This window comes from Carcharhinus amblyrhynchos, chromosome 30 (genome assembly GCF_965287045.1).
Source record: "Carcharhinus amblyrhynchos chromosome 30, sCarAmb.v2.hapA, whole genome shotgun sequence".
In the NCBI taxonomy this organism is placed as follows: domain Eukaryota; kingdom Metazoa; phylum Chordata; class Chondrichthyes; order Carcharhiniformes; family Carcharhinidae; genus Carcharhinus; species Carcharhinus amblyrhynchos.
Genome location: NC_137353.1, coordinates 28,627,601 through 28,645,518, shown reverse-complemented (window position 1 = coordinate 28,645,518; position 17,918 = coordinate 28,627,601). Strand labels below are relative to the sequence as shown.

General features: G+C 41.5%; 1 protein-coding gene across 4 annotated transcripts in view; it reads right to left on the bottom strand.

The window, feature by feature from the left end:
* disp3 (dispatched RND transporter family member 3) overlaps positions 1-17,918 on the bottom strand; it is a 501,267-nt gene that overhangs the window by 163,952 nt on the left and 319,397 nt on the right. For all 4 annotated transcript variants that reach the window (XM_080214968.1, XM_080214970.1, XM_080214971.1 and 1 more), the window contains 2 exons: positions 14,932-15,066; positions 5,582-5,742 (listed from right to left, as the gene is read on the bottom strand). In XM_080214968.1, the coding sequence (XP_080071094.1) occupies positions 5,582-5,742; positions 14,932-15,066 (296 nt within the window). The remainder of the gene's footprint in view (positions 1-5,581; positions 5,743-14,931; positions 15,067-17,918) is intronic.

Below are 17,918 nucleotides of genomic sequence, written 5' to 3'. Positions count from 1 at the left end.
CTGATAGCAATAGGGAAGTAGCTGAATTGCAGCTAATTCTAGAAAATGAAAATATCTTATTGATGAACTTGTAGGGCCACCCTGAAATGAGGACTAAGACATTAAATTGGAGCAATAAAGAGGGCTCTTTATTTTGAATGTAACCCTTCAATTCATGGTTGAGGAGGGTATGTTGTTGATACTGTTCATCAAATTAAAAAAAATCATCCAGCATTAACAATCTTCACATTAACAATTCACAAAAGTTACTTTCAAACAATATACTCTCAAATTTAACAAAATGCAAAAAACAAAGCAACACTGGTGAAATGCACCATGCCTGTGTTATACTTCAGGAAGTCAGTTGATAAAGGAAGAAACCAGAAGAGAAAATGCTGGAAAATCTCAGCAGATCTGACAGCATCTATAAGGAGAGAAAAGCGCTGATGTTTTGAGTCTAGATGACCCTTTGTCAAAGAAACCAGAGCTTGGAATACTTATATTCACACAGTGAAAAATTATAAGTATCTACTTCCTGACTCCACTTTACCCTCAGGTCAGTAAGTGTCTCTTTACATGTGCTCCAGGAACCATCCAATCAATGCCCTCCACCTATGTGTATGCAACCTCAATTAATACAATTAGCAGCCTATTATCTAAGTTACTAATTGATAGACGATAGATGCTGAACTTCTGAACATGAACAGAACAATTTACAACTGTTTGAATGTGAATGGCATATACATGATAACTATTTAGAAGTGTAGAACCATAAAATCTCTACAATGCAGAAAGAGGCCATCCGGACCATCTTGCCTGCACTGACTTTCTGAAACAGCATTACATCCTGGCCCTCCCCTCTGCCATATCCCTGTAACCCCATGAATTGACTATGGCTAATCCGCTTAATCTACACATCTTTGGATACTAAAGGACAATTTGGTTTAATTTATTATTGTCACATGAATTGAGATATAGTGAAAATTATTGCTTTGCATGCTATCAGTACAAATCATACCATACGAAAGCACACGAGGGGAGTGAAACAGATGCACAATATAGTGTTACAGCTAGAGAGAAGCGCAGAGAAGATCAGTTCAATATATGAGAGATCTATTCAGAAGTCTGGTAATTGCGGGAAAGAAGCTGTTCTTGAATTTGTTGGTACGAGTTTACAAAGTTTTGTATCATCTATCCGACGGAAGAGGGTGGAATAGAGTTGACCGTTTTCAATGTATAGACAGAGTCAATAGATGAAAGGCCGGTTTACATTCACAACTCTCTCATAGCCAATCTATCTAACCTCCATACCTTCGGATTGTGGGAGGAAACAGGAGCACCTGGAGGAAACCCACACAGACACAGGAAGAACATGCAAACTACGCAAGGCCAGCATCAAACTTGTCTCCTTGATGCTGTGTGGCAGCAGTACTAACCACTGTATATAACTGAGACTGCAATCTTTTAGAGCAATTATAACTGCTCTGATCTTTTTAGCAATGCAAGATTGTGACTTCAGCCCTGGCTTGAACTCATAATCTTTAATGCACAGACAAGAATGCTATTACTGATGTCGTTGACATAATAATGAACAGCACCAGGGTAATAGGATAGTGCGAGCATGAACATGGGGCGAGAGGAGCAGCATCAGGGCAATAGGAGTAGTGCGAGCAGAAGCGAGACCACAAACGCAGCACTGAGCTCAAGGTCTACAGAGCAGCTGTATTCTCCGTCCTCCTGTATGCATCAGAAACATGGGCAATGTACAGCAGACTCTTCAAATCCCTGGGCAGGTATCACTAAATTTGCCTTGTCAAAATCCTGCAATTTTTGTGTACCAGATGTGAGTGTCCTCTCCCAGGCCACTATCCCCTGTTCTGAGGCAGCTGTGATGGAAAAGCCACATTGTCCTCACACATAAGAAATATGAGCAGGAGTAGGCCATCTAACCCTTCGAGCCTGCCCCGCCATTCAATAAGATCAAGGCTGATCTGAAGTGGATCAGTTCCACTTTCCCGCTTTCTCCCCATAAGCCTTAATTCCCATGTCTATCAGGAACCTATCTACCTGTGACTTAAATGTATTCAGCGATGTAGCCTCCACCACTTCAACGGGCAGAGAATTCCACAGATTCACCACGCTTTGAGTAAAGAAGTTCCTCCTCAACTCCGATCTAAACTGCACCCGCCCGTATTTTGAGGCTGTGCCCTCTAGTCCTGCTATCCTTTCTAAGTGGGAAGAATCTCTCTACCTCTACCCTATCTATCCCCTTCATTATCTTATATAGAACATAGAACATAGAACATTACAGCGCAGAACAGGCCCTTCGGCCCACGATGTTGCGCCGACCAGTTACAAAACAATGACCCACTAACCTAAACCAATCCCTTCTCGTCCATAAACCTATCCACGGATCTCTTAAACGCCCCCAAACTAGGCGCATTTACAACTGCAGCAGGCAGGGCATTCCAATCCCTCACCACCCTCTGGGTAAAGAACCTACCCCTGACATCCGTCCTATAACTACCACCCCTTAATTTAAAGCCATGCCCCCTCGTGCTAGATTTCTCCATCAGAGGAAAAAGGCTATCACTATCCACCCTATCTAAACCTCTAATCATCTTATATGTTTCAATAAGATCCCCTCTTAGCCACCTTCTTTCCAGCGAAAACAACCCCAAATCCCTCAGCCTCTCCTCATAGGACCTCCCCTCCATACCAGGCAACATCCTGGTAAACCTCCTCTGCACCCTCTCCAAAGCCTCCACATCCTTCCTATAATGTGGGGACCAGGACTGCACACAGTACTCCAAGTGCGGCCGCACCAGAGTTGTGTACAGTTGCAACATGACGCTGCGACTCCTAAATTCAATCCCCCTACCAATAAACGCCAAGACACCGTATGCCTTCTTAACAACCTTATCTACTTGACTCCCAACTTTCAGGGATCTATGTACACATACACCTAGATCCCTCTGCTCATCCACACTATTCAAAGTCCTCCCGTTAGCCCTACACTCGACACATCTGTTATTCCTACCAAAGTGAATTACCTCACACTTCTCCGCATTAAACTCCATCCGCCACCTCTCGGCCCAGCTCTATAATATATATATAATATATATATACCTGACACAAGACTCTCAAAACAAGTGCTCTGCTCTGATTTCTGCAATGGCACTTACTGGAATGCTGGAGGAAATGTTAAAAGGACACTTTGAAAACCCCTCTAAAGAAGTGCAACATCCTCACTGACACATGGGAATCGTTTGCATTAGAACACACAAACTGGAGAAGAAATATCCATGAAGGTGTCAATCACCTTGAGCGTCACTGGATGGAGCATGCAGAGGTCAAGCGTAAACAGGGGAAAGAGAGTGCTGAATTCAGAACATCCCACCCACCCATCTCATCTCACACCACCTGCCAAATCTGTGGCAGATTCTATGGCTCCAGAGTTGGACTATTCAGCCACTGCCGACTCACCTGAGTGGGAGCAAGTCATCTTCAACTCTGAGGGACTGTCAAAGCAATAAAAGTGTGCAATGTTGGTACAAAATGGGGGGCATACTCCTGTTTTTAGGCTAACTGCCCACGTTGGTGGGGAAATAGGAGTGTTTTCCACTCGCATTGGCTGCGTCTATCAGATGGGATTCACCCACCTGAAGGATACTAATGAACTCATCTCAGGAAACCCACTAGTCAGCTCCACTGTTCAGAGATAATTGTAATACAATTAGCAAGTGTGCATAATTATCTGTTGCCGCTGGCTATGGGCAGAATCCGACAGAGGCTGGTGGGGTGGATCGGGTGAATCCTGATTGCCTTGAGGCCTGTTGGGATTCCCAATTTTTGATGAATACCACATTCTGCAGGGCATCGGGATTCCCATGGGCCATCTGTCGAGGGTTGAGAATCCTGCCCAATATGGGCAATAATCAAAGCTGTAATGGCATGTAAAAAAAAAGTAAAGAAATGAATTTAATACTTTTAATTCTTTCTTCGGTTATGAGTGTTACGTGCAAGGTCACTATTTACTACCCATACCAAGTTCTCTTGAGGAGGTGGTGTTGGCCCTTCTTGGACTAATTTTGGTTTGATAAACTGAGTGGCTTTGGGCTACTTCAGAGGACAATTCAGAGTCAATCATGTTGGTGTGGGATTGCAGTCTCATAAGAACAATAACAACTTGTATTTATACCAAACCACTTTGGTAAAAATGGTAAAAAGCCCCACAGTGTTTTACAGGAGTGATTATCAAACAAAATTTGACACAGTGTTACTTAAGATTTTAGGGCAGATGAGGTCAAAGATGTGGCGTTAATGGAAGGCATATATTTTAAAGAGGAAATTTCAGAGTTTTGGGCCTCAAAAAGTGAATGCATGCCAAAAACAGTGCAGCAATTAAAATCAGAGAAGTGTGAGAGGCCAGGATTGAGGAGTGTAGTTATCTCAGAATATTATGGGTTATGGGGACAAGGTCGTGGAGGGATTTGAAAAGCAGGTAAAAATTTGGAAATTTAAAGGTAACAATGGCCTGGATGAGGGTTTCAACAGCAGGTGAGCTGAGGCAGACATGGAATTGGGTGATGTTACGGAGGTAAAAGTAAGCAATCTTAGTGAAGGTGCAGATATGTGGTCAAGCTAGTTGGCAATGATAAGTTTCCTTTCCAAAATGACATGAAATGTGGGAAAACGAATGTGAAACCAAAATGAGACATTCAGCTTTCAAACAGATGTGAGGATTCAGCCATGGTCTCAACTGAGCCATTAATCCACTAAACATTGAAGGCCGCCCTGATATTAAAACTAAAACATGCTGATGCAAGCTGGACTGGCTGAACAAGTTAAGCTTAGTTGTGCCAATGGGGGTCACAAATAAATTAGTTAACAATAGCAACACTGAATACCATAGAATTATAAATACAGAAGGAATGCATGTGGCCCACTTTGCCTGTGCCGGCTCCTTGAGAAGCCACAAAATGAAATCCATTCCTTTTGCCAAAAGCCTGACACTTTTTCCCACTTCATGTATTAATCCAATTCCTTTTTGATAGTTACTATTGAAATTGCTTCCAACACTTTCAGTCAGTGCATTCCAAATTATTACAACTCTGCATGAAAGACAATCCCATCCCTCTTCTGGTTCTTCTGTCAATTAACTCTGACCTCTGCTTACCCACCCTCCTCCCAGTAGAAACATTTACTCTGTGTTAGCTCTTCAAAAATACTTGCTAATTTTGAATGCCTCTGTGACATTTCTCCTTAACCTTTGCTGCTCTAGAGAACAATCCCAGCTTCTCCAAGTCTCTTCTCAAAGCTGAAGTCCATATCCCTGGTACAATTTGATGTACACACAGCACTGTGAGTACCTACTTTCATCTATATTAGGGTGCTCTCAATGTTAGGGAGACTGGAATGGCGTTTGTGAGCATTCTGTTTCACCAAATTCTCTAGAATATAAGCCAGCCTTGAATTTGGCTTTATAAACAAACATTATTGTGTTAAAAAGTGAAAACAAATAAATAGTGAATTATGTCAATCACACAAATAGAATAAATTAGCAGACTGCACAGCATGAAATCTGTTATAATTAACTAACCTGGGAAAATATATTTGCTGCATAGGCAGCAGCTGTGGTGAATGAGGTGAAGAAGGTGGCTTTCCCCGCTGTTTTGATGGTATGAATCATCCTCTCCTGTGGGTTTCGAAGGTGGCTTGCTTGCCGGAAAGTGTTGATGAAAACAAAGACATCATCAACCCCTGAAAATACAATGTTTATTGCTGAAAAAGAAACACCTGATTTTTTTGATCTTTTCAAAAGTACAGGGTGGAAATCTCATATATATGTCAGTGTGCTTGGCTGAAATTCCCCTGTCAGCCACCTTAATAGAGATTTATTTTAAATGGTTTAATCCTTCTTTTAAATGGCAATAAGATTCATTTCATACAGATTCACTATTTAAAAAATGAAGATTTCAAACACTTACAAAGGTTTGAGAAGCTCAGAGTTCTAAGGCACAGGGGCATGGTAGCACAGTAATTAGCACTGCTGCTTCACAGCTCCGGAACCTGGGTTCGATTCCCGGTTTGGGTCACTGTCTGTGTGGAGTTTGTACATTCTCCTCGTGTCTGTGTGAGTTTCCTCCAGGTGCTCCCATAGTCCAGATTAGGTTGATTGGCCATGCTAAAATTACCCCTTAGTGTCCTGAGATGTGTAGGTTAGAGGGATTAATGGGTAAATATGTAGGGACATGGGGGTAGCGCCTGGGTGGGATTGTGGTTGGTGCAGACTCAATGGGCTAAATGACCTCTTCCTGCACTGTAGAGTTTCTATGATTGTCCCTACAGGTTTATGCAAACATAATTTGTTTGTTACATGTGGTGAATCTATCTAACTTCCAGTTCCGAAAACTTTGAAGAGGTTAAGAGCACATGGACCTTAATTTTTCAGCAAAGTTAGGGACTGCAGTCATGACAATTTATTTGATCGTATGTATTTAGTGAACAGCTGGTTGATGTTAAGAATGTTTGCACTGTTAACTGGGACAGTCAGCATGTAGAAACTTTGGGCAGCTTCAATGTTCCTGGAGTTCCGGGACATTGCCCCAAGGTATTCAGTTTCTTGGTAAATAGCTAACTGCAATTAATAACACTTTAACCGGACTTGATAAACTTCCTGAAATAGCTAGTAATTAAGTGCCCAATACATGCAGAAAAGTGTTAGGTGTTTTACTTCAAAAACTGGGGTGAGGTTTATAATGTTTCAGAAGAATACTGCCCTCAATTATCCCTCTTCTTCATGCCATTTCTTCCCCAAACTGTGTATGAAGTTGATATCCCTGTTTGCTGTAATCTGAGTAACCCTTCCTCATCTCAAATGCTGGCTCAGAATTGTAAGGAGGGATTTTCCCAAGATGCGACTCCAGTTGCCCAACAGCCCCACACTTCTTTATGCTTCTTGAGAATGGAATAAGGGGTTAATACAAGGAGTTTGATGTGCCTGGAATAGGGATTCATCTTGCATGCATGTGCCTCGGTGCCTAAGTCACCTAATTCCATGCATTGTCAAAGGCACCAAACGTGTCTCAGGTGTGCAGCTCCTTTCATTTGATGCAACACTATTCAGTTGGGTGTCCCTTCAATTGTTCATTACACCAGTTCTCCAGTCAGCCCTTAGAGCCCTCACAATTACAATGTTATCTCTTTTTTAATTTAGTGATGATCATTTGTCCAGGTTGGAAGATAAGGTGCTGAGCTCTCATTCCCAGAGCAGCTTGAACCCTCCCTGTGCGACTGCAAAATTCCCCCCAATGGCCTGGGGAAGATCATTTTCCAGGGTTCCCTACATCCAACGATTATCAATCGTTTTGCTCAAATCCTTGAACCCTTTTTGTTTGTAGTGGAAATTACTTTGTATTCCAGAAATCTTGGGAGGTGCCCAGCTGGATCTCCCCACTCTCCATCTTAATGCATCATGCACAGTCAGACATACGTCACACCTTTTCAGAACCCTCCAATGCCCCTTCGCTACCTTTTCACCAAATACAAGCTGCGGATACCTCCCCTGACTGTGAATGTACCATCTGCAGTTCAGTATAATACCAGAAATCCTCAGGGACCAAGGTGTGTGGGGTTGTGACCACTAACTGTGCAAAACATTCTGAGCACTACTGACTCTGACTGATATGCCCTCACCCTCCCTGGACTATGACAGAGAGAGTTTTTGTGAGGTTAACTGTGCAAAAAATGCTTATTCACACCGAAAATGTCCCATTCTGGCCCAAATGCACTTACTGCCCTTTACAACAGACTCTTCCCACTGTGAGCTATAGGATGGCTCCCCCAAACCTCATCTATCATGTTTCTGAGTTGAAGCTCTGTCCACCTCACTGGTGGAGGCCTTTACCTGGCCCCTTCTACTACCTCTATGCACCAATACCCCAACTTGGTGATGGTCTTGCCCTGCAGCCCCTCCAACTACCTCTATCCACCAATGTCCCTCCCCAGTGGAAACTTTGTCCAGAATTCAGATTCAAAATGCTTGGCAAAAGGAGTAACGGAGATATGAGGAACAATCTTTTTCACCCAGAGGGTGGTTCATGTCTGAAACAAAATTCCTGACACAATGTTGGGGATAGGTTTAATTGAGGTATTCAAAAAGGAATCAGATTGTTACCTGAAAATAAAGACTCTGCAAGGCTGTTGGGATAAGGTAAGGGAGTGGGACTAATTAGAATGATCTTTCAGAAAACTAGTTCAGACTCAGTGGTGTCTAGAAAAATTTCATTACAGTGCCTGGTCATTGTGATGATACTGTGCCTTTAAGAAATGTATTTTAGTCATGCTTCTGTGCAGGATGTTCTAACAATCACTTCCATTTTATTGAAGCCACTCTGTCTACAATCGGCATTCTGTACTGTTGCTGCAGCAACATAATTGCTTAATCTGAACAAATGCTGTTTTGCCATTCTTGGTGTTCCCCTGGAACTTTACAGAATGGGAGTTTCATTTGGATGATTGACAAGTATGGTCATGTGATTGGGTATAGCTAGTCTTACACAGGGATTCTCAGCTTAGTTGTGTTTTGGATGCTGCTTTTCAGTTGGGATACAGTAGTGTCTCTCTTCCCTCCTCTCTGAAGTCTGGAAACTGGAAGCCGCCAGAGGCCAGGTTTACATCGCTGAAGTTTTGCTATTTTGAGGATACATCCTTCTCTGAAAACTGCTGTCTGGATCTCTGTCCAGAAGTGTTATAAAGCTGGAAATCTAGCATCACATAAGCATCTTTGGTTTCTGTACTAACTTGTTTTATAGGAGGATTTATGTCCAAGGGGGATATTCTGCTGCACTGGAACAACAGAGATAGTTAGCTATTAAGATTATATTTTGTCATGTTTAAGTCTTTTAATTGGTAAAAGTTATGCTAATTATTTTTGTTCTATCCCAACTGTGTTCTTAAATAAAGATTGTTTTGATAAAAGTTTTCTGGTGGATCACTTGAATCATATCTGGACTGAAGTACCTTATGCTCACTGTAATGCCAAAATCAAATGTAAAAATTAAGATCTAGGCTAACTTCATAAAATGCCTTGGAGTTTCTGGTCTAGTCTTTAACACCGTTCTTCCTGTAATATTGACATGAGTGAAGCATCTGCCTCTAAGAAAGTTGTGTTTGTCAAAAGCATCTCTGAGACCTGCTTCAGAGGTTTATATAATGTTGCCTCATGAATTTAGAACCTGGAGGCTGCTTTTGTCCCTTGATGCTTTTGCACAGTGCTCAATGTGGATTCTGAGGACTGAATGATGATGTGTATGGAGCTGCTGCATATTTCATTGGCCTCCATGTACTTTCCAAAAGCCTGGAGTGAACTTTACATACAAACTCAAACTCAGAGTGCTTTTGCACTCATGCACCTGCTGCATTATCACATGACCACATGTACATCTGAACATTAGCCCACTATTAGGCCAAAACTCCATTATTCTGAGCATTGAATAATATTCTGAGCTTGTGATTCCAACTGGATAGTTAAAACTGTTGACTAAGCCAAATAGCTGACTTGGACATGAGAAGATGCAGCACTGGGCCAAAAGGTCTGGCTAACATCCAGACAGATTAACCATCTGCCAACTTTGAGATAGGGGATGGATGGGGTAGAAGTAGAGAGATTCTTCCCACTTAGAAAGGATAGCAGGACTAGAGGGCACTGCCTCAAGATAAGGGGGGGGGGGGTGCAGTTTAGATCAGAGTTGAGGAGTGAAGAAGTTCCTCCTCAAGTCACGGGTAGATAGGTTTTTGATAGACAAGGGAATTAAAGGTTATGGGGAGAAAGCAGGAAAGTGGAACTGATCCGCTTCAGATCAGCCACGATCTTATTGAATGGCAGGGCAGGGTCGAAGGGCTAGATGGCCTACTCCTGCTCCTATTTCTTAGGTTCTTAGGAGATAGTCAACTGACATAGTAATGGTTCCATGTATTCGTTAGATTGTTGAAATGAAAATATGAAGATTTAAAATTAGATCAGAACGAGCCTTCGAGACATCTGATGTGTGTTCTTCATTGTCAATGATTGGGGCCCTTAGGCCTAGATGAAGTGTAACAAGTTTCTTTCTAGCCGACCAATGCCATAGCTAGGCAGCATAGGACATTGGGAGACTCCAAATGGAGGCATGGTCATGAGAGCAAGACAGATATCAGACTAAGCTGCTCCTGAAGGTTTCACAGTCCACTGAAAGGTGAGCTGAAATGTGACTGAATTAGGTATTTCGGCTCTTGGTCCCTTTTCAGTTGGTTCCTTCCGACATTTGGGATTTTCCATGGGATGAACAAAGGGTCTTTGGAAGTCAATCCTACAAATAGCCCTAATTGGGCTTATACTCTTGGAAGAACGTGCAATGTGAGTTAAGGCACTACATTCCCTTCATCAGCATTTGACTGTTTCTAACCTGTCTCAGCTGTGCTTTCCTCGTTATTTGAAAAAGGAGAAATTAATAAAGCACCCCTTCAAAGCCCACAAGTGCAGTAGTTGACTCCTCCCACAAGCCCCGGCAAGTATTTATAGAGATTGTTTTTGTAGAATGTACTATGTACAAAAGGGAAATCATGCTTGATAAATCTATTGGAATTCTATGAGGATATAACTAGTAGAGTTGACCGAGGAGAACCTGTGGATGTGGTTTATTTAGACTTTCAGAAGACTTTCAAAAAGATCTCACATAACAGACTATTATGTAAAGTTAAACAACATGGAATTGCAGATAATATCTTGAAGTGGGTAGAAAGCTGGTTAGCAGGTAGGATGCAAAGAGTTGGCATAAATTGGTCTTTTTCTGATTCGCAATTAGTGACAAAGTGTGGTTCTACAGGGATCTGTGCTCGGACCCCAACTGTTCCCATTGCAAATTAATGATTTGAAAGAGGAAACTGAATGTATTATCTCCAAAAATGCAGACAGTACAAAGTGGGGTGGGACAATGAGCTGTAAGGAGGATGCAGAGAAGCTTCAGCGTGATTGGACAGGCTGACTGTGTGGACATATGCATAGCGGATGCAGTATAATGTGGCTAAATGTCAGGTTATCAACTTTGATAGCAATAATATTATTACTTGAATGGGTGTAAATTGAGAGAGGTGGATATGCAACGAGATCTTGGTGCCCTCATGCATCAGTCACTGAAAGTAAACTGGCAGGTAAAGAAAGCAAACAGCATGTTGGCCTTCATAGCGAGAGGATTTGAGTACAGGAATAGGGATGTTTTGCTGCAATGGTATAAAATCTAGTGGACAGGATAGATTCAGAAAGAATGTTCCCAATGGTGGGAGAGTCCAGAATTAGGGGTCATAGTTTGAGGATAAGGAGTAAACTTTTTGGAAAAATTTTAAAGTTTATTAATTAGAGTCATAAACAGGCTTACATTAACACGTAATGAAGTTACTGGTGAAAATCCCCTAGGTGAGGAGAAATTTCTTTACGCAGAGGGTAGCGAATGTGTGGAATTCACTACCACAGAATGTAGTTGAGGCATTTCAAAAAGAAATTAGATAGAGCCCTGGGGGCTAAATTATCAGGATATTGAATTCTATGATCATTCAGGATCAAAATGAATGGTGGAGCAGGCTTGAAGGGCCAAATGGCCTACTCCTGCTTCTAGTTTCTATGCCATTAGATCATCTTGAAAAATGGTGGTGCTGAGGTTTTATTAACAGATCAGATTTGTCAATCCCAACTCTCCCCCATGCTCTCCCTTACTGTGAGTATTAAAACCTTTCCCATCACTGGAGGAGCGTAATGTGCCAATTTCCTTTACTACAATAACTCTCCTTCCTCCCCCATTAATCCTTGATCCCATCATTGCAGTTGTTCTATTCCTGTCCTCCCCATTGAACTGTCTGATGCTGATGGCCTTATAACCCACAAAGAACCAAGAGCCTCCCCATCATGAAACCCATTCTACTGAGACTTACAAAAATGCTCCCATGAGATCATCGACTGCCCCCTGACATTACCTGTTTCCCACCTACAGGCTGCAGATACCTCCCCTGACTGTGAATGTGCCAATGTATGAAAAGGGCTGACCACGCCCTTTCCACCATGTTGAGTACAACTGGCAGAGGACTGACAGACCCTCTCCCTCTCTGGGCTGGGACCAGGACAGGCATGACAGGCTTCTAAATTGTGGCACTGATCCACAGCCGTGACTATGCTTTGTGGCCCCAACTGCCCATTTCTTCATTACTCAAGATTGTCTGTACTTTCTAGCCCCAACTACCAGGAGCTCTATTGCACAAGGCTATGTATGCTTTTTGGGCCCAATTAATTCTATCCCTCCTAACCCATAACCCCGGGCATATGTCTCTGTGCTTTCTTCCCCTGTCACAGCCCCACCCCCCTCACCACCCACAGTCATTTGTCTGTACGCTCTCTTCCCTTGTCACCCCCTCACATTCAGATGTCTTTGTGTTCTCTTCTCTCCAGTCGTACCCTCCTCATTTAAGCTTTTGCCCTCCAGCAACTTCCCTTCCTTTTGTCTTGTCTCACCACCCTAAGTTAAACCTTTGTCTTCCAGTTCTTTCCATTCCCCCTCCACATGCTTTCTTGCCGGTCTCACATGCTAAGTTTTAGTTTTGATCCCACCCTCTGTTTGCGTTCATGCTGATGTTGCCTGCACAGACTTGACATGTATTTGGAGCAGCCGTGAGTGTAACACTATGAAAGTAGGCTAATATGCTGCAGGTTCATGTGTGAAGTGGCGCTCGCCTGGTGCACATCTCTTATGTTTGATTGTGAATCATGCCAGTCTAATTTTCAGCTGGTGTGGACATTTGATCCAGAGTGGGAGTATAACTCTAGGCTGCTTTTCAATGCACATTCTTGATGTTAAAATAGATGCAAATATAGTTCCATGGCATGATGAACTATCCAACCTGCCATGAAACTCAGGAGTGGAACATTGCAAATTCTTTATCTGCCAGTAGGAAACTTACTTTTGGCCTTTCTTCACATTTTCCCATTCCACTCACCATGTTGCCCAGTGCTGATGAAACCAGAAAATCCTGCCAACCCTGTCTAATTCGCACTGACTAGTTCCAAAAGGAAGAACTATTTCTAGCTAAGAATTAAGGCCAGAGTTATATTAGAACTTGGTGTCTGAGACTTACATTGATAAGTACAGTTTGCGTAAACTGATGGCAAAATTTTACATCTTGAGTTTTGAATGGTTATACACGTTTGTGTCTGGTCTACAAATGTTATAGGCTAAGCACTGGAGACCCAGCTCAAGGAGAGCAGTGTCCCAGCAGATAGCACTTTAAAATTAAACAAACTTCTTTGTACTATGTAAACAATTTAATGCGCAGCAGAATTACATAGCCTGCATTGCCCACTATGAGTTCCAACATCAAAATGGAAACATTAGAAAGAAAAGACATGAAAATGGGGAAAAGAATTTGTCTAATGGAAGCTTAAAATGGAGTATAATTACATATGCATTTATTCCATAAAAAATTGAAAAACCACTCAAAGGAATTCACTGGGCTAAAACTGAAATACTTTATGAAAGGAAAAGCCATTGATGGCCTATTTCATTAGCTCATTACAACTGAAACCATTAATGATATTCAAAAACCTTATGTTATAATAATAATTACATTTTAATGTCCAGTATCAAATTACAAAACAGACAAAATGCTATTTTATCGAGCAGATAAATCCATATGCAGTGTGAATGTCATGAAAAATGTAATTACCTATCGATTAAAATAAAAAAAGTATTTGACCCAGCTTTATTTATTCTGCTTAATTGTTTAGAATCTGTGACTGACTGGTTGAAATGTGCCCATTACAACAACCAGAGATAATCTTAGGATAAGTACCTCTCTACATAACAGTCCCTCTTGTCCTTGTGTATTTCTCCTATTTCATCTTTTCTGCTTGTATGCTTGATTCACTTTTACACACAATTATTTTTAACAGTTATTTATTTTGTTTTAGCTTTCCCCTTCTCTTTGGATGAAGCAATCAGGCAATGATCCTGCAAAAGGCTCTGGTGCAATATTGTGGTGAACCACAGTCACCCAGTCAACAACTATTTCCCTCTCCCCTTTCTTTTAGGGTGTCAACTGGTACCTTTCATGAAAAACACAAATTATATTCTAGATATTAGATGATTGTATTTTACTTTCAGTCTGCCACCATGTAAGCTGCAGCAATAAGAGACTGAGGAATAAAACCCTCATCTTGTAACATTTTGAGATTATGGGGTAACTAAATAAATTAGTTAATATTTATCGATTCCTTTATATAGATGGTTATATTTTACTTGTGATACAAACAGAATAGTTTTGGCTACGAAAGGGTTAAGTTTGGACAATCACTTCTAGTGGGTCTGAGCCAACAGCCCAAAATAGCCTTTAAGGCTGGAATTTTGCTAGCATGCCCACCATGATTCCAGGGGCAGGCGAGGCTCGCAGAGCGGCATTCAGGCAGGATCGTATAAACCTTGGGCGGATGTGCCAGTAGAATTCCATCCTAAAGTTGGGTAACCACTACTCAAAGAGGCCAAAGGATAGCCCACATGGAAAAAGGCCTTTTTGGTGTAAGAAAGGCTTTCATCTGAGGCTTGGACTGAAGTACATTGAGAGATCATTAAACATTCTACGTCCAGCTAGATGTTTGCTCCTGATAGTGGATACCTGTGATGGTAAGTATCCTATTCCCCAGCGTTAACATCCCTCACTTGGGTGAGCATATAAAAAAAAACAAGAGTGGGCACCCAGGAGTCTAAGATTTTATTCTTATGCAATTAACTGTGAATCCTATTCATGTGTTTTAGATATACAGGTTCTCCTTTAACCAATTTAAAACTATAATTGAAAATATACACCTCTGGAGGGGTGAAAATGCAACTTCTTTTAGATCACAGCAAATAAAACCACTGACAGTTCACTCACCAATACCCACAATGACAAATGCAGCCACGCCATTTAAGATGCCAAGGTACTGGATGCCAAACACCACGTGGTAAAGAAACAGGGCAACCAAGCAGCTCAAACCAATACTGGCAATCCCAAAGAAAGTCAGAAAGGCTGGTGAAATATAAAATGTGAGATTCAGCATAGATTAAAATACAATTCCTTTAGAACAGGGAATGATAAAAAGCACATTTTAGATAGCTAATCAAAAAAATCATTTTAATTTTCTGAGTATTGCCACTTAAAGCATGAGGTAATGTTATGGAAACAGACATATCTTTGCACCAGAATCTGTTTGTACATTGGTGAGGCCACATTTGGAATATTGTGTTCAGTTCTGGCCACCTCACTATAACAAGGATGTGGAAGCATTGGAGAGAGTGCAGAGGAGATTTAGCAGGATGCTGCCTGGTTTGGAAGGTAGGTCTTATGAGAAAAGGCTGAGGGAGCTAGGGTTTTTCTCTTTAGAGTGGAGGAGGATGAGAGGTGACTTAATAGAGGTTTATAAGATGATGAGGGGGATAGATTGAGTGGACGTTCAGAGACTATTTCCTCGAGTGGATGTAGTTGTTACTAAGGGGCATAACTACAAGGTTCACAGTGGGAGATATAGGAGGGATGTCCAAGGTAGGTTCTTTATTCAGAGAGTGGTTGGGGTATGGAATGGACTGCCAGCTGTGATAGTGGAGTCGGACACATTAGGAACTTTCAAGCGGTTATTGGATAGGCACATGAAGCGTACCAGAATGATAGGAAGTGGGATAGCTTGATCTTGGTTTCGGACAAAGCTCGGCACAACATCGAGGGCTGAAGGGCCTGTACTGTGCTGTACTGTTCTATGTTCTACATATATAACTTATATTTTAACTTCCATTTGATGACCAGATATCAAGGGGTTTTTTGTTTTGATGTGTGCCAACTAAAGTGGGAAACAAAAGTGGGTGCAATGTTCTTGATTTTCTGTGTCTCTCTAGTGGAAGGAACACCCATCACTTTACAAAATTGGCCCTAATGATTCCATAGTTGGAAATTCTCCATTCAGCTGAGTAAAAGGAGAAAGCAAGCAAAATACATTTCACAAGTGTGGGGCCAAGCTAATATTTTCTAAATCAGTAATTTATTTGTGAGCATGCTCTGTTGTTAAATGAGAAATTAATGTTGGGCTTTTCTTTGGTTTGCCATTAACATATAAAGTGATGCTGAATGCACAGCTTCTATACTTCTTTAGTAGAGGTGAGCAGTGCTGCCTTGTAAAGCCAGAAATAACAGGTACATTGGAATAAATGATGCAATAAGTACAAAAACACATCAACAGAAAACTTCGAATATTATTCAAATGGGTAGTGCAAATAAAAAGTAAAACTGAATTTTCAGAAACCCAATAGAAAATGCTAGATATTTACAGCAGGACAGTTAACCTCTGAAAGGGAAAGATGAGTTATATTAGAAATCAAAATCATTAACCTTCAATTATATTAAAAATTGCAAAGGCTTGACAGAGCAAGTGTTTCCACAGGCAGGAGGGTCAATAACCAGATAGAGATTTAAGAGAAACAGCAAAAGAACCGATGTGATGAGGGAGAAGAGGTGGTGAAAAATGTTTTTATGCAGCAAGTTGTTACGATCTGCAATGCTGTGCCTGAAAGTATGGAGGAAATACGTTTCATAGTAAATTTCAAAAGGAAATTGGATATATACCTGAAAAAGACTATGAGTAAAGAACAGGAGAATGAGTCTAATTGGATAACTCTTTCAAAGAGCCAGCACAGGCACAATGGGCCTAGCAGTCTCTTTCGGTGTTGCATGATTCTAATCCACTGTTGATAGCAGTGTGAAGTCTGAGAAGTCATGAGGCTGGTTAGATGTGGGGACATAAAGCAGACAGTACTGGTGAACAATAGGTTTGCATACTGAAAGAATAGGCTTACATTTATTGAGTGCTTTTCACGACCACCGGTCATCTCAAAGCACTCACAGCCAATTATGTTCTTTTTAAGTGCAGCCACTGTTGTACTGTAGGAAATGTGACAGCCAACTTGCACACAGAAAACTCTCACAAACAGCAATGTGTTTTAGTGATTTTGAATATGGGATAAAAGTTGGCCGGGATACTGGGGATAATGCCATTGTTCTTCAACAAAATAGTGACTCCCTCATTGCTCTGTTGGAGTGTTAGCTTTGATTTTTGTGTGTAAGCCCTGGAATCAGACTTGGACCCAGAACCTTGTGTCTCTGAATCTAGGTCCTAGCAACTGAGCCATGACTGACACAGTTGACTCGAGGTCAGTGTAAGGGCCACCGTTCTTATTAAATTTTGGTTCAAAACATTCAGTTAGCAACAATGCTGCAACAAAATTTCCTGACCCAATGCTACCGTCAATTTTTCCAAGATCTCCCGATCCTGGCTGACAGAAATGAGCAGCATATTATCTCCTATTTAACTTCGGCAAGTGGAAAAAAAGTTGGGCGTCCTTTTGATGGTAGTGGACAATGTATTTGGATAAGTTTTTTTCAAAGGCCCAGACTAATGAATGAGTAGGAATGAGTGAATGGATAAAAGGGTGGAGTTAATGAGCAAATGGACGGAGAGTTGAGAAGGGTTGACGAGTGGACAAGTGTGTAAGCTGATGTGGGGTAATGGTTGGGGAAAGTCAGATATGGTCAAGAGGATAGTTGGGTGGTCGGGTTGCGGAATGACGTTGGGAGTTGGTTGTGAAGTTATCCAGTTGTTAGATAAGATAGTCTAACATTTTCTAGATAATATCCAGGTTAAAAGCACATAGAGGCTAAATGTCCATCTTGAGCTCAGTGTCAGAGAATTTCAGAAAGGATACTGGGCAGCCAGAAATCAGCCCATTGGGAGTTGAAATGTCTGGGTAATTCCCACATACGTTTGTGTGTCAGGATTCTTCTGCACCGTCCATCATATATTGGCTTCCAATATCCTGAGACAGGAAGACTTGGGC